At 41.7% G+C, this 18,390-nt stretch overlaps 1 protein-coding gene across 8 annotated transcripts in view; it reads right to left on the reverse strand.

Moving 5' to 3' along the window:
- utrn (utrophin) overlaps positions 1 to 18,390 on the reverse strand; it is a 159,685-nt gene that overhangs the window by 60,517 nt on the left and 80,778 nt on the right. For 7 of the 8 annotated variants that reach the window (XM_034527014.1, XM_034527016.1, XM_034527010.1 and 4 more), the window contains one exon: positions 1,227 to 1,399. In XM_034527014.1, the coding sequence (XP_034382905.1) occupies positions 1,227 to 1,399 (173 nt within the window). Of the gene's footprint in view, positions 1 to 1,226; positions 1,400 to 4,623; positions 5,451 to 18,390 lie in introns of those variants that run through there. The other variant, XM_034527015.1, reaches the window with a different exon arrangement.

An 18,390-nucleotide genomic window follows, 5' to 3' on the forward strand; every position in this document is an offset into this window, starting at 1 on the left:
TACTCTTTTATTTTAAAGAAACTGATTATATAAAGAAGAGAGCACAGCTCACCCGGTACGGAGCTACAAATCTGTGTAAAATCATTTTATATAACGAGGTCTTGGTCAGAGACCTTCTTCAAAGTGAGAACCAGGTAACTGATTATTTATAAAAAGGTTCACACCTTGTAAAAACATAAAAGAAGAAATCAACGAAAAAGCCTTTATACTACAAAAACCTGATTCCTGACTACTCGAGTGGTAGATTTTATTCATAGAAGGGAACACAGTGAGAAGCTAATTGTGTGGGTGCTAGCATGAAAGCAATATTTGTTGATAAGCACTTTAGTTTCTCTCCTCTAGGAATTATGTTTTTGAACATTGTGTACAGAGACCTCCTATTGCCGCTCGCTGAGTACTGAGCCATAATTACACATGCACTGCAATTAAGGCATAATGGGCTTCATACAATCAACAAACCTGGTACCTCGTCTCCCACACAGACTGATCTCTCACTGTCCATTTTTCTCTCGCTTGTCTTCCTGTGGAACTTATCCAGCCCATTATGTCTGCACTGCTTGACCTTGACCCAAGAACTTTCCAGGGAAGAATCTTCCCCTGCACCTTTGGTTTCTTTCCCCTCTTCCCTCTTCAGCCTCTCTAACCCTTCCCCTTCCCTTTGCCCCTGAAGCTTCGTTGTGCTCCTCTGCTGCTTCTCTCCATCTTCCCTCCTCCACGTTGTCTCCATCTCCATCTGGCCCTGTCAACTTCACTTCCACATTCACTTTCTTCACCCTCTGAATCGCCAACCTTATTTATTTATGCCAAGGTTGCAGCTGACGCGGCATTGTCTTTGTCCTCAGATGTTTCTGTGCCACTATAGCAGCTATGATGTCCCTCCGGAGCTACTGTATCCGTACAGCTGACAGGAAACAACAACCTATTTGAATATTCCACAACATGCAGTATGTCATGTGGTTTTCCATGAATTCAACACATGTGTGCGGAGTAGTGAATACGCAAGTCAACAGTACGGGAGATATATTATTAGTTAAATGCAGAGTTAAGTGTATTGGTAAGTTAAAAGAGTTGAACGTTTTTCTACGTTAGTGTTTGTTGGACTTTTTTTCTTCTTCCCAGAGTTGAGGGCAGCAAAATGTCAGAAGACTGGAATCTGAGCTGCTTGACCACAAACACTGGAGCAAGCACACATTATATTTGTAAGTATTGGATGAAGTCTTACTGACCGGATGTTGGCAGATTTGGCCTTCAGGTCGCTCCAGCGTTGGTTCATGTCATCCAGTCGATGTTGGAGGAACACAGCTTCATCTGAGCTGCCGAGAGCCTTGACCATCTTCGACTTGTTCCCGTCCACACTCTTGTAGATGTCATTGTGGGCATCGATCTCAGCCTGGATGTCCTGAAAATACACAGACAAAAAAAAGAATTGTCACAGTTGACCATTTCTTCAGGGAAACTAAACTCTCTGAAGAAAATTCAGAGTCAAGGGCAATCAGTCAGGCAGGTTTATTACATTGGACATCAGAGTCTTCTCGGCTGTAAGAGCCTTCAACAGTATTCAAGAACCGAAGATAGCATTGCATTTTGTCATAAGGGCTTGAGGGAGTTCACAGCAGGCACACAGTATTTCCAGGGGGCAGAGAAGTTTATATTTTTACGAAATGTCCTCAAGGTATTTTTTGAGTCTTTGACTAAAAAATATTTAGCATCTACCCTTTCACTGACTTCCAAGGCTTACCCGGACCAGAAGCAAATCCCTAGGCAATGTCTGCCTCCATACAATTGCTTCATTAGGTTAAACCAGGGCTTCACCAAATCAAGCTTTGATCATTTTATGCTGGGATAGAGTATGCAATACTAGTGTATTGCAGTGCTATTCCAAAACACTGCGATTACGTGTGTGTGTGTGCGGCTGCAAGATGTGACAAAGTACAATTTTCCCATGTATATAAGTGTCCTTAACAAGGCTGCACTATTACACAACCACATCTCAAAGGGTATGTGAGTGTTTGTGTGTGAGGGTGGAACCACAAGAGGGGATGACGCAAGAAGAGGATCCTGTCAAATGTTTTATTTTTAGATGTGTAAAACTGCTCCATTTTCTCCTCTCTCTTGGTAGTGGGACTCCCTTCAGTTCAACCCATTTGAACTACAGATAAAGAAACGACTCCCGTACCATCTGGATGAGCATGCCACTGCCTGCAGGAGAGACGGATTTGCAAAAGGGAAGAAATGAGTGTGGATAAGAGAAGTGTAATGAGACATATAGCATGTATAGACTGGTAATAACAAATATTGGGCTCATTGTGTGTGAAATGACCCCTCTCTCTTCAGTGCCTGCAGTTGTTGCTTGTGTATCCATCTCGTTATTGCATTACAGATTGGAAATTACTGAAATCCATCAACCTTTTCATTTTACAATTCCTGTAAAACTGCCGTATCTAGGAAAATGAAACGAATGTTGCTGCACTGTTTACTCGTAGTCTCTGCGATATTAAAATAAATGTACATCACCAACAGAGGTTATTAAAAGGCTATTAAAGTGTTTAGTTTGCATATTGGTTACCCTAAATCCAATGTTCCTGGATAAAATGACAACTCACATAAATAGCAATATACTCATGGAGATAATATATATTAGAGGGAAAATACAGTGGAAACCAACCACGCATCCCCCTACAATACCGAAAGCAATCCAGTACCTGTGTTTAATTAATAAGCTGTGCGCCTCACTGTGTGGAAGTGACCATTCTTTTATGTGAAAGTCAACATCAGGCTCCGTTCTATCATTGCTTTCCAACTTTGTAAAACAACATGTAACAAATAAATAAGATATAAATGCTATATAAATTGATATTAATTGTTATTTATGAAAATCATGGTATCCTGTACAGATGGGCATATTGTCACCTATACTGGATCCAGCAATTTGAGTCGGTATCGGACCGATATCTGTATTTTTATCGTTGCATCTTGAGTGCAGTCAGTGGTCCATGTGACCACAGCTCAGCTTCTATGTAAACAATGGCCAAAATACAATCCAGCTACAGTAAAAACCAGACTACTCTCAAAACAACAATAAATTACCAGAGTCATCCGTGGCACCGCACTGCAATTTACTGAATGCCAATAGCCATTTCACAGAGACTGAAGCAAATCCCTCCGCTGTGATCGGCAAGGATGATCCCCCGCTGGCTTTTTATACACAAATCAAATGCCTCTTAAAAAGGTCATGGAAGAGAGAAAGAGACAGACAAGCAGAAGGAGAAAGAAACAGTCAGAAAGACAGAAAGATGGAGAGAAAGACAGACGTATAGGAAAAGAAAGATAGAAGGACACAGAGTGAAAGACAGAGTCATTCTGTCACTTAGCCAGCTGGCTGTGTTTCAAGTCATTACCCAAGTGCTTCCCTTTCGTTTTTCTTTGCACTTCTACTTCCACTAGAAGTACTACTGGCTGCACACACACACCAGCAGATACTCTCACGTGCACAGAAGGCACAGACTGTGTAGGCAGACAGAGGCACATACATTCATTTACAAAGCTCCCTTTAAATTTCATTTCACCCACTGAAAGACTACTTTGAGCCAGTGGTTTATGGACGTCAGTGTGTGTGTCCCGGGGCGCTTTAAGTGTGGTGATGGATCACTTTCTGTCTCTTGGTCTTTAACACACACACACACACACACAAACACGCACACGCAAAACAGAAGACATTTGTGTGCCACAGGTCACCGTGTCAGCTACAAAAAAAAAATTGTTTAACACTATTCTATGATTTATTTATGGGTTATTGATAGAAATTAACTCAATATGGGGTTTTCAGTCCTGGCAAAGGATCTCAAATTCACGTCGATAACTTTAGGCTAAACGTGAAGATACTAAAGACAGTGAAAACATGATATATAAGCATAACATAAAAAGCACACATGTACATTTTACAAACAGACAGCTACTGACTCAACTGAACTGTTAATTCAGGGATGGAAATTGAAAGGTTAATCGCTTCTGAATCGTGTGCACACTTTAATGAGTGATAAAGATTTGTTGGCAGGTGGCTGGTTGGAGCACATATAAGATGTGACAGACTCTCCTTCGGTAACTGAGGTAATACTGCTTAGAGCTTTATGAAGAATAAAAGCCTTAAAACACACAATTAAGCTGTAACTGAAGTAAATTACACCCAAACAAAATGTCCTTTTCATGATTATTTCGGCCAGAATAAGTATTTCACATTGACAAACAACAAGGACCATTGACTGGGCAAAGTCATGTTTGTCTTTAGCCCTTAATAACGCACTTACTGTAAAGGTTTGCTTTGACAAATTAGACCTAATTCAAGGCTATGGGTCTCATTCGATACTAATTCTCTCTCTGCACGGTAGCGCTATCTAATACCTAGCAAAGCAGGCTAGAACAGATTATTACATTTTAATGAGTGCAATAATGACTGTTGAGACCTTATAAAGCAGACTACATTAGGTCCACAACGACAAACACAAGGGGAGATGGAGAATCAATGATGACTGCTTGTATTCACGGTGTTAAAAAGACTTGAAAGCCACTGTGAGGCTAAGATCAAGCTGTCATCAGAAATGTATCCCACGATCAGTAAATATATACCTGTTCAAGCTTTCTGAGCAGCTCCTGCAAGCTGAAGTTCAAGCCAATCATATTGGAGCGTGTGCACAGACTCCTCCCGCTCCTTCCAGTGTCTACATGTTCTCGACTGTCAAACAGGTGGAAGGTCGGCAAGGAGTCAGCACAGGTAGGTAAGTCCTCCAGTCCCACCAGATACCTTCAAGGCTTGGATCAATCTTAAATCCAAAGGTCGAACAAACTTTAATCCAACCACAGAGAAACCCGGCTGTTGTAAAGAATTCAAGAGCAAGAGGGTCACATCCGGGTCGCAGTCCCAAAATAGGCAATTCACACACCCCTCGGCAGCACTTGGGCATGCGTGGCGGTGTGTGCGCTCGCCCAATCCCGCCACATGTTCGTAGCATCCTCTTTGGAAAGGCAGCAAGGCTGAGGGTTGGGGTGACAGCTACCCTGCAATCATGCTTCAGAGCTGGAACTAGGATTAACGGGACGATTGGTGCCACTGTAGGTTTGACAAAGTAGAGGCTGGAGGCTGACAGCGGATTTCCTCTGGCCAGGAATTGGGCACTAAAACTGGGAGAGAAATCCAACAAATCTTGGGTGGACGTCTGCAAAAGGGAGATAACGGTTTGTGTCTTGAGGGACGGGCCGGCTGATGAAGATCTCCCAATGGCCGAGAACAGGTCTGGCTCTCTCCTTCAACTTTGCTGTACTTCCCTTCCTGGACTTTGCCTCTGGGCATGAAGAAAGCTGTTTACACGATGTCCGGCAGTCCGACCCAGGGCAGGGCTGTGGCATTTGCTCTCAATTACTTGGATAAAAGGCACTCTATTCCTACCAGTCACACTACTCTACACACCTCAAGAGGAGCAGCACAATGAGGCACATGGTTTGCCCTCTCGTTCCCCTGAGTAAAAAGTAACGGGCTCAAAGAGACAGTCACCTTAGTGTCTGCCTTACTACCCGCCCCTCGGGTCTCCAGGCCCGGTCTGGTCTCACTCTATCACACCCTCCTAATCACTGCCATGACTGGGCCACTTAGTCAAAGAATGCCTTCTTCTTTTTCTGGAGCCACGTGTTCGCAGGGAACTGCCTCAAGACTTGAATACCGATCCTGTGTAGGTAGCCGGACTCGCCATCCTCTTTTGAGTCGACGCTCTGACGATTATCTTCTCTTTGCCTCTTGAGTGGGAGGAGAGGTTGATTCGCTTGTCATCCTGTTCCGCCTCTGGGACGAGGAAACTTCTTTAAAAAGTTACGTTTCTTCTTTGGCTTTTTGTTCCTTAGTGGGGGGTCACACAAACACTCAGGCTGATGTCCACATCCCTCTCTCCTCTTTCTCGGTTGCTCTCGCTCTCTGGCCACTAGCCCCACTCTTTCACACAGCTGTTTATTATTTTGATTAGTATCCTCCCTTTGCCCCTCCTCTGCCTACCTCTCTCTCGCGCGCTCTCTCTCTCTCTCTCTCTCTCTCTCTCTCTCTCTCTCTCTCTCTCTCCTAAACTAACTCAACACAATACACACCCACTTCCTGAGGCCTGTATGGGCAGTGAGCATGATATAGAGACTAAAGTTTAGAGTAAACTTTATATGGAATTTAGTTTAAAAAATGATTAAAATGTAAGAATGGCTAAAAGTTAGAAGTGATGGAAGTGAAATTCGTGCAAGTGCAAAATGGCAGGAAAAAAAAAGAAAAGTGTCTCTGGGAGGGTTAATAGAAAGAAAGTGAACAGAGCTCCACTAGTGGAACTTTCTACCCGTCTGGCTCGGGGGGATGAAAATCTGTCTGTTTTGTAAAAAGAATAAAAGACAGGGCAGACATAACCTTCGGTACAGAGGACATTTTTCATGCATTTGAATCAATGTTCAACACCTTTCTTTGACAGCTCCTATTTAAAATATAAACTCTGGGAACTACTGAACTACTAAAGCATGTTACAGTTCAGGTCCCATCATTTGAATACCATCAGCCTGCAGAGGACTGCCTTAAGCGAGCACTGCGATTCCTACTACAGAACAAAGGCCCAATGCATGAAATGAGTGAATAAATAACATGTTTGGAGAGGCTTGTGTAAGGGCTGTGGTAGATAGGGCTATGACAAAGAGATGCAGGTATTACATTAAAATGCATTCCATATATTAAACCTGTATGCGGAAGTCTTTGTATGAGAGTGTGCGTTGGCATTTTGAACAGCAGGGTAGACATGTGGTGTGCATCAAAGACACGCAGACAGATGGCTGTCGAGCGAGAAAAAAAATGAAAAGATACAATACAACGTTGCATATTCATAAGAGAAAGACTTTGAAGTGCACTTAGCTAATTAAAAATATTGACATACTCGAGGCCCTTAAACAGCATTTTGGATCTGTGCAGACAAATATATATATACGATTTGAGGGCTTTCCAGCAAAGGATGTGAAATTAACTGGTGGGAATTGCTACATTTGATAAGCATAACTAATTCAACAATGAATGGAAACTGAGATTAAGTAGAAGAAAAAAAAGAGATGAAACAACCTTTTTGTGAAACATGTTTGGCATTTTCGGCTTACCAAGGGTTTTGAACTTCGTGCAAGCAACTGCTATCATTCACAAAAACGGGCACTTATTAAGATTGCAAACACGCACATATGTGGAGCTTAAGGCAGGAGACTGCGGGGTTAACATTGGGCTACATTACTAAACTAAGCGGATTAGGACCATTACAGGGGTAAGGATGGAACGGTTCCAATCGCTCAGGAAAAAAGAGGAGAGGAGAAAAAAAATTGACTGATTGAGAAGAGAGAAGCAGTGACGACGAGAACTGAGGAGTAACACGTATACCGGGGGAAATAAATAGTAAGTCTTCATAATATAAGAAAGAGTGTGAGGAAGAGTTGAAAGAGACAGCGAGAAATCCAAAAGATGTCAGAGAGAAAGATTTATTTTAGGTATATCGGCCTATAATGAATTGCCACTAAGAATCAGAGCTAAGAAAAGGGAAGAAAGGAAAGAAAATGTTGAGATATTTAATTGGAAACTCAACCATATATACTATGTAAAATCAGGATAACAGAGGGAAAGAAAAAAACATCTGAGCGTAACATTTTGTACAGGTCAGCTGAGTCAAAAGCCTGTTTGTTGTGTCATCTCCATGCTGCATCAGGGTTGTGACTTTGTGGCCTTTGAATCTGACAAAGAGGTACTTTTCAAGCAAACCTTTAAAGCTGCACAAATCAATATTCCTATTCATGCTGTTATAAATAAAGTATTGCTGCTTTAAGTATATACATATTGGACAAATAGTTCAGGTTGAGTGTGACACCTTTAGGTAATAATTAAATAAAGAAAGGAAGGCCACTTATATTCATACACTAACGAAAGTCAAAACAGAAGAGACACTCTTCAAGGGGACCGATCCTAACAAAAGAAAAAAAAACAAGAGACGAGAATACTGAAGTGTTTTTTGACCAAGCCTCAAATGCAGCTTACCTTGTCTCACTATTAACCACTTTGGCTTTCAAATAAACAACTGCCAAAAGGGAAACTGTAAACGAGTCAAAGAGCAACAGCAGAAAGCCAAGAGACAGAAGAGTTGTGCCGTCTCCAATTATGTCAAGAGGGAGCAGAGGCCATACCGTCTAAAGAAAGTTGGGCAACCATATCGCAGAATCACAAACAGAGCAAATTAATGCCACAGTGAACAAACACAAACATGGCCACGTAAACACAGGTATACAAATACACCCAGAGCCAGACGAGAGGACCGCGTTAGAGCTCGGAGGCTCTTCGGATCACTTGAGATTCATCCAATCCTGTGTGATCCAGACTTCCTTCATCTACAATGTACGGTGTCAGACAAAAATCTATGTAGCGGCAGCATTCCACTATAATTCTCACAAATAGGCCACATCCGATGAAGTCACTTCCTGTGCCCCAAGGTTATCACTGACACTCCTCTTCCTGTTAGGAGGGCAGCACCCATCTGGGCAGATTAGGGCCGCGACTTTGTTTGTATACACAGTGTGTGGATGTGTGTGTGTCACTGGCAGACAGAGGAGCTGGAGCAGTTCTTGTTGGCTGCTCAACAAGCGCGTCAAACTGTGGACCAAAGCACAGCGAGTTTGTCAGGATGAAAAAGCTCTTCATGTATGTGATAGGGGCATTAGTGCTCTTTATTCAAATGTTTATACACACTTCTATTTCAATACTTGTGCAGTTAAGCTCCGGTAGTAGGTCTTTACACTTAAGTGGCGCTTCAATTGAAACACTCAATAATGTAGAACTTTCTTTTCTTTTTTTAAACACGATTACAGAGCGAATATTAGATTCAGTCGTCACAACTTGAACACTGTTTTTTGCTTTTGTCAACACAATGTTAGTGCAGCTCTGTGTTTGAATGGTAGGTAGGAGGAAGAATGGAGGTAAATAGTGATCAATAGAGTTTGTGCGTCAAGTGCATGACGTTTCCACATCCTGTGAAAAGGATCACCTGACATACCTATTCTGAAACACACACATACAAACATATACACATACACGTATATATACATACACACACACGTTTATACATACACACACACACACACACACACACACACACACATATATATATACATACACACACACACACACACACACACACATATATATACATACACACACACACACACATAAGTTTATACATACACACACACACACACACACACACATACATACATACATATGACAAAGGCTGTCCACATGACTCAAGTAAAGGATTTACTGTCTGAATCTTAACTTTTGTGTGTCAACACAACTACAGATCTAAAATCAAGATAACGTCTTAAAAAACAAAACAAGAGCGAGTAGAGTGATGGAAATGGGCACAACTGCGACAGCAAAGTCAAAGCAATAAAGCATTTCCCTGAGTCTGCACATTGTTATCGTGCACATTAGAAAGCGTCTCGATTGACAGAGCTGTCATTACTGGAGACAACTGGAGTCAAAGGTCACACACACACACACACACACACACACAGGTCACGAATAACTTATTCCAGGGATCCAATAATGGACCACAAATCAGCCTTGTAATCATTGTAAAAAAGGACATGCTGAAATTCATATGTAACCCCTGAACAGGGAAATTAAAATCGATTAGGAGCGCAGTGTACTGTTGCCCAATAATCAGCTATTGATTCTGTTGGGCCTGCTGTGTTTGTGCATGTCTACAAAACACTTGGGAGAGGTCCTTGAGACTGAGGTGAAATTTAGAGGCTCTCGGAGACTAATCCTTTACAAGAGGTGGTGGCTTTGGGGTTGTGTGCATGAGACCGATCAACAGCCAGCGCTGACAAATACATTGAAAGGGAAAAGTGAACACTAAAGGAAGACAAAATTACAACCAACAATGCTGGACTGCATACACAAAGCGAGAGATAATGTAAATACATTGAATGCCATAAACGGTATCAAAACGAGGTTAGATTTCATAATAATCTGAAGTATTGAGACTTTTAACAGTTCAAAACTCAAACTGAGGTCTCCAAAATGACAAAAAAACAATGAATTCCTGGATATAAAGATTTCCATTCTCTGCATTTAAATTTGCTGAATTGACTGGATTTTAAAAGCGGAGGCCTGCTGTGGGCCCGCTGAGTTCTTATCAGCCTGCTCTTCACTAGTGTTCAAAGATATCTGCCACTGCCTCTTTCCTTTTATCACTGCTTTACTCCCCTTTCTCTCCAGTCCTCAAAACTATTTGAAGTGGTGTTCTTCATGGGAACAGAAGCTCTTGACCGAGGTAGGTGGTCCGTCAGCGAGTAGGAAGCAATACAAAAAGTCTCTGAGACGGGATTGCTTCTGAAGCGGCTGTTGCCTCCACAACGGGCGGAGATAGGAGCCGGCCACCTGCTGCGTTTGATGGGGAGGAACGGGGCCTCGAAAGGTTATGTGACTGCACCAATTAGACTGTTGAGCTAACACAGTGCAGTTACCACTGGGTGAACAAAAACTCAGAGCAGTTATGGCGCTTACTTCAAAAATAAATGGACCATCAAGTTGGAAGGGGATGTGTGATGGTACAGAATTAAAATACTATATCAATAACAATATATTTTGCAGCACAAACTCAATTTAACCGGAACACACAGAGGGCCCTGAAAGACAATTACTAGTTCTGTCAATTTACTATGATAAAAATAAAAAAAACAGCAATGGTATTTGGCCTGGCAAGAAGCAAGAGAAGCTAATGGAGATCATGATAAATCTCCATTGCAGATGAATGAAATTAAACAGTAATGAAGACAAAGTCAGAAAGACAGCAATAATATCAGCAAACAGATGCACAATAAACAAATTAATAATAAATGTAAATAATAAATGAAACGTTTAGCGCCGACTGGATGACCTCACCTTATTTGGTTATTTTTTTCAATCATTTGAATGGTTTGATTTGGGACCAGAGAAAACAGATGGATGCATAACAGGTAGCGTGGGAAAGGGTGTGTTCCTCCACTGCCTGCACCCACCCCCGTCTCCAACAAAAACACATTCCACTGTCGTTTCTGATAACAGCCCCAAAGTCCACCTGGTAATTATATACTTTCCTGTGAACTCTCATATTCATCAACATCCCCACTACCACCCACACATCCTCTTTCATACATACACCCTGTATCAACTCAACATGGGTTTAAAAAGGGGAGAATATATTAATTAAGTATTAATTCTGCCCTGCATTTCCCCCTCAACATACCGCACATCTTTGCCTTCAAGCGACAAACAGAGGATAAACAAAAACAGCATTCAGCGATACAAATAGGAAGACCTTGAAGTCTCAGGACACAAAATGTTGTTTACAACTGCCTTTTGAATTGAAGTTAAAGACATGCCTGAGATCATTCATTCAGCTCACATTGTTCTATGGAGTTTCCCTGTCGTAGTGACCCTGCAGGTAAAGGTTCGGCTTTGAGCGTGAAGAGATCAAATAATCGGACCGTTTTCGTGCACCCTCAATTAACTGCTCTATTGAGCTCAAAGATAGAAGCTGGGCAGCTGGGATTCTGAGATGACGTATGGGTGAGAATCAGAGCTTCATTACAGTTTAAATCTAAATATATATATATATATATATATATATATATATTGCAGTTCTCGTTGATTGAACATGGTTTGGATCAATGACAATCCAAGCAATCCCCTCCGTTCTGGCTCAGTCTCTATTTTGTCAAAAATACCGTGTCAATGTAATCAAGCACGCACAACAGCAGACAGAGAACAAGCAGCGGTGATTTGATGTCAGATGATTCACGTTTTCCATGACCTTAAAATTCAAACCGCACAGGGGTGTGTGTGACTGCCCAAATGCTACAGACACAGTTCCTGTCCGGTCCCACGGGGGACAATCCACTGGGTGGGACTCACAGCGCTGCAGTTGAGGGGAAAAGTTACGCTACGCTGTCACAGTACAACACAGCCATTTCTAGGGACCAATAGCTTTATACAAGAAAATAGGCTATGGAACTGGTTTTATATCGGAGACTTTCAAAATTGCTTCAACAACAAACGAATGGTCAAGAGGAGGTGAGGAGACTTGATTGTGCAAACAATTCAACCCGAACTCCTCTTGCCTGACAGAAATCCCTGATGTGTAAGATAAGAGGATGTGATAATATGTGCTTGGTCTTCCCACTGTACTGTTATTTTAACGTTACCTTTTGAAAAACAGGAAGTGTATAATGAGTTATACAGCCTATGTGCTCCATCCACACTTCTCCACCCTAACCCCTCATATAAACTTTGCATGGCTCTTCTTTTAGTCATATTTGTCTTCCTCCTCGGCCCTTGTTTACTCCAGCTACACGTCCTTCCCTTCTCCATCTCTCACTTTCAGCACCTGTATTACATCCAGCTCGTCTTTTTAACTGTATTCTCCTCCTTCCCAGTTAGTTTATTGCTCAGGCAAGGCGAGTGAGAGATCTAATGTCCACAGGTCGCCCTCCCTCTGAGCTCACCTCCTTCCTATCACCACAACAACTGGCTGACGGTTGGCTCATTACTTCCTGGAGTGTTTACGGGAGGAGAGCTGTCTAGGCCTATATCACTGTGTTTTCTGTCGTGCTGAGATAAATTACTTCACCCATCATTCAAGCAAGACTCTGGTTGCAGGTTCTGTCTTCATTTGTCCTCCTCCCTTCACTTCGCACTGCTTCCCTCAGCTTTTCTCTTAAAATATCGCTCTCTACTCGTGTTACTGTCTTAACGTTGACACGGCATGCTGCCGTTTCTGACCACAAGCTTGTGACCATTTGCTAGTATTGAGTGGCATTACTCTTTTTATGGTCTGTAATCTCTGATATCCAGTGTACCCGAATCAGCTTTAGAATAGTTTTGAGTTTTTCACCTTGGTCTGAACTGCTTCAGTTTCATGTTCAGTCTGCCACTGAGAACCCATTACAAGTGTTGATGAGTGTCACTCGTGTACAGTACTCTCCACCCTGAAGAATTTAGCACATGTTGTGGAGCTCAATTTGCTTCCTTTGGACGAACACTGAGCCACTTTAACTCCACTGGGCATACGGTGAGAATAAGAAAATTGAAAGGAGAGCGTGTGTCCTGTGTTCCCAATGGGTTTTCACTCTAAGCGCTTCATCTCTAGAGATACATGTCTCCTTTTCATCAGGGACAAAAGCAATGTTCTCTCGTGTCACCATAAAAATCTAATCCTTAAATAAATCATTTTTGCCCATGTTTTTCCCCATCTCATAGGTCGTGGTGGTTCCCTATTGACTTTTAGACAGACAGAAATTGGGAGAATAACTCCAGTTTACGTCATATTCTGTGTCTTCGTGGCCTTATCGGGTTTCTCTCCAGGGATCAGATCCAGCTCTATAATTGTAAACCCTGAAGTCAGTACGGCACGCTGCACTCCAAACCCGACTGTACTACTACTCCCTCCAGAGGAGGAATCAGGACCGCTTGAAATAACTTCTTTTTTTTTGTTTCACTTTTCAGCAGCATGCACACTTTCACTAGAGTTTGAGAGGAGTCTTCTAACAACACCAGGTGCCTCAGGGCTCTGCTGTCACTGGCAGTCTCCAACTGTTTTCCTGAGCTTGAAACATTTAAATCTACAAACAAGCAAAAACATTTTCCCAGCATAGTGTTCAAAAGTCTGAGTAAGAATCTCCAACGCTGTCCGTCATACTGGTTGGCCAATTACTGAGATATGTTCAATTTAGTAAATATCCTAAAACTCCTTTTGTCTGAAGTGAGATACAGGCCGATGCAGATGTTTTTAAATCTATTTAAAGATGTATGCATTTAAACATGTCTGTGTGCAGTTGACATGGTTTATCACCTCACATGACCCTTAACATTAATTTCTCGCAATTATTCATCACACTAATTAGCTACAGACTTGACTCCATATTGTACACAACTTGTTCCTGATACTAATGAGACGGATTCTGTCACATCACTGAAGCACAAACTTTTAAAAAGAGTTCTGCAGATTCACTGGGATGGAATGACTAACATTAGTTTGAGGCCTGTCTGATGCCCCCCAAAAATGTAACCGCCTCCATAATCTAATCAAGAAGATGAGACAAAACATCAGTGATGTGGCCCATTGCAGATCATTCAGGGGCACTAAGGGCTAAAATAAAGAATGAGACAGGTTGTCATTAATCTGACAACCAATCAGTTTTAACTCAATGAGGGATAGCAGTTGAAACAACCAGGTACCAATGTAACAGTTGAATAGTGTCATCCTGTCTCACGAACATTATCTTTTAATGGGTCGAAAAGTGGTCTCTTAGTGTGGTATGTTTATGTGATGTTGTTTTGGGGAAATACACACTGGAAGTAACTTGTCTCATGGTATGTATACACACACACACACACACACACACACACGTGTGCGCTGCCATCATTCCTTTGAATGACATCACACCTCCAACACAAACAGGAACACACACAGCTGATCATGTCCTGTGGTGATGTACAAGTGGCTGTTTTCAGTTTTCGGGGTAAAACTCGAATGTGTTCTTTCTGGTCACGTGGTACAGGGTCCATCAAGGACGAGCAAGGGTAAGACACAAACATACCAGATGTCACATCAGTATGGCAGCATGCATTCATCCAACACCCATTCATTCAGATGACTAGCTGGGATGCAAAATGCATCTAGTCTGGAAGAATATCATCTGTCATCTGTTGTATGGGTTTCTTCACAGACATTTTTCATTGTTGAACTCCTGAGGAGATGGAATGTTTAGGGTTTTATAAAAACCATCGCTGTGACCATTCAAGGTTAAAAAAGAAAGTTAAAAAAGAAAAAGTCTGAAGAAAAAAAGAATATTCTTTCAGAATGAAATTAACTATATATACTAATATGACACTAAAAACTGAAAGAAATTGGATGTACATTATTACAATATCTATTGTGTTTATATTCTATAGTGGATAGTCACCCATTTTCACACGAGGAGATGCACACATGTTCATGGCTGTACATGAAATGTGACTATTGCCAAGTCATTCCACCCACTTATTTTGGGTGACGATTGGCCACAAGTCATCACTGAAGGGCCGTTTTGAGTACTGTACAGTATCAAATTTGAGGAAAAACTGTCAGGCTGTAAATGAGATCTCGAGGGGCCAAACATTGTTTGACAGGGCCAATTATAGAGGATTTGCCTTTTCTGTGTACAAGCACACAACGATTGATGGCTTTACATAAATCGGTTCTGGAGTTACATGCCTTTTCATCAGAAGTTACACAACCCTTTGAACCAAACATACAACAGGTCATGGTGACAGCTTTGAACTTGCACTTGCGGGTATACCAGAGAGTTATGCAAATTCACCTGCAAGAGGGACAGGGAAGGTGGGGAGAGCGACATGAAGATCAGAGAGACAGAGTGTGTGACCTGGAAAGACTGACATTACCTTTTCGTCTTGATTCGCACAGAAGGAAGTTGTTTTGAGCCCGTACAAAAAAAATACACATCCCGTAGTTTGACGTGTCTGTGCCTTTGCTCTTCCTCAGACTTCTCGACTGATCAAACAAAAGCCACAATCTGAGGAGTGATGTCGTAAGATGAGTGAGACTCTTCAGACCAAAGTAATTCACTTGGTCTAATTAGACGGATAAACACAGATAATGAGCAAAAAGAGAGATTGGGAGGGAGAGAGAAGTGTGCTAAAAGGAAACCAAGGTGTTGGGTGTTTGTGTGCGCGTGGCAGAGTGTGTGTGAGCGCGTGTGATTGCGCAAGCACACTATGGGATATGCCCGCTACCTAAAAGAAGTTAATGAACAAACAACAGCTGCTGCCATCACTGAGGAGCCGGAGCATGAGGAGTGGGAGGGAAAATGAGAGAGATGAGGAGAACTGCTTGTGCTCATCTGGGCCTCTGTGGTGCCTGCCATGGCTCAGAGCCTCAAATGAAGATGAGAGGGGGGGTAGGGTGAGAACAGGGGCAAGCACTCAGACTGGGCCAGCCCCGCCGAGGTTTCCGCCGCACACGCCTCAAACGGCGCTGAAGGAGACACAAATGTTACGCAAGCATGCCTTGTGACTTCAAAGCCACGGATGGATGCAAATGTACATGTTAAACATCTTTCTGCATGCCTGGGAGATAAGTGTGAGTCGTGCTGGATCAAGAGGGGACATGATGAAGTGAGGCCAGCGATACAAGATTTGAATGGATAGGAGAATAATGAGTTGGCGAGCATAACTTTCATAAGCCAGAGACTTTGTAAATATAATACATGACCTATTACATATTATGAGTCTCAATAGATCACCAACTGATTAGTAAATCATCCCATTCAATGTCTCCAAATTGGTTTTTATGGAAGAATATAATATTAACATGTTACATTTCCTCCACTTCGGTTCTCACCATTACTCATCACTTGAGGTAAATATTCTCGGTCAGTTTCCCAGAAGCAGAGAAAAATCCTTGAACAGATGCACCAGCAGGAACTTTGAGTTCATTATTGCATCTGAACTATATATTGATTTAGTGTTATTCCTGGCTTGTTAACATCTTGTGAGTGTTGACAAAAAGCATATTTACCAATCACTACAGAAATTAAAAACAAAGTACTAGACAATTGGGATTCAGAGCATCCATTAACAAAAAGCAGTAGTTTTATTATATATTAATAGATTTTTTCTTTCGCTGTATTTGCCAAATGGATTCACATTAATGTAGTCACGTCTCATTAACAAGCGGGAACAAACTGTGCGATTCTGTTACCAGGCAACCTAACTCAACGTCATCATGTGTTTCCACTCCATGTGTTTAAAGTTGAGATTAAATGATACATCATTTATCATCACATCCCAGCCCATATTGTGCACTTAAACATTTTTAAGCAAAAACTGGGGAATAAATCACAGTACAGAGGTTAAAGATGCTCAAACATCTATTTCACTGGGAGTTCAAGGCACCAGCAGAGCCGCTCAGTTAACAATGAGTTATGTAAAAAGGTTGTTGCTGCTACTGCTGATTCTACAACCAATCTATAAATTATTTCCGCTTTCAAAACTGTGGGCAAGCATTCATTGAAGCTCCATTAATTTGTGTTTGCTACTAGTCCAGCATAAAATGGTGACCTAGCTAGTAAAGAGAGACAAACATCTGAGAAGCCAAAGGGACCAAGTTGGAGGTTCAAAAGTCATTGTTGACTTTAATGGGAAATCTGTTTGTTTTGGAGTCTACTTTTACACCTTAGTGGTCACGATCCCTTCAGCCAAAGTTGGATCTCTGCACCGAACCTTTACAAGTATTTCAGATGTCTCATAGTTCAAAATGAATGCTGTGCAGTTAACTGACACGAGGATTAAGACCAACAGATAAATAGTGACGCAAGTGACAGAAAAGAGGCAGCTGATATCAGTGTTCCCTCAGATGTTCTTTTTGCGTATTCAGAGACACACATGCATGGATGCATCCACATGTGCACACACGCACATATTTGTACCGTCTTCTTTTTAATCTGTAAGTGCTGCCTTTGATTTGCCGCGATGTGGAGACACATAATCAAAATCAGCATGAGCAAGAGATGAAAGGCCTGTCCAATTATGGTGAGCTAAAGCGATCCTTGAAATATGCAGTTTTTCATAAACACTTGTACACATTAGTTAGAAACGGTGCAAAAAGTCCATACGCTAACACATTTAGCAGCAACACAGACGTAGAGGCACAGTGTGACATCGTATTAATTTATACATTTATAATCCTCTACCCACGCAGTAATTTCCTTGGTTACACTCAACCATAGCTACCATCCCCACACAATACATTACCAGAACATTTTCCTCAGAGCTTCTTACAAATACTGAAAAAATAAATACCGAGTAGGCTATTTGTGTCCACCACATTACTTTGTAGACTGTTGTTGTCTATAGTTAACTTTCTATTGTTGGCATCAGTTTTATGCTTAATTTGAATGGATTGGTCTCCATTCAAATGGATTCTGTGGATTGCTTGTTAGCTTGTCATCAATGTCATGGCTTCTTTCAAAGGCGTCTCTAATCATTGAGGTTTCTGCTATTACATTTGGAACGTGGAAATGCATAAATAGATCAAAAAGCTGACTTGCCAATGACAAATGAATCAGCCCCGTTTTCAAAGGACATTTCTTATTTTGTGATCCCGAAGCACCATAACATAGCAAGTTTCTTCAATCGAAAGAAGTTTACATCTTATTTTTTCTATTTTTACCATATCAATATCATCTATGATGCAACAAGAGTCTGTAGCCACACTAGCAGCACTGTGAGGCTGTACTGGACTAAATCATGACGTC

The sequence above is a fragment of the Cyclopterus lumpus genome, chromosome 24 (genome assembly GCF_009769545.1).
Source record: "Cyclopterus lumpus isolate fCycLum1 chromosome 24, fCycLum1.pri, whole genome shotgun sequence".
Classification (NCBI taxonomy): domain Eukaryota; kingdom Metazoa; phylum Chordata; class Actinopteri; order Perciformes; family Cyclopteridae; genus Cyclopterus; species Cyclopterus lumpus.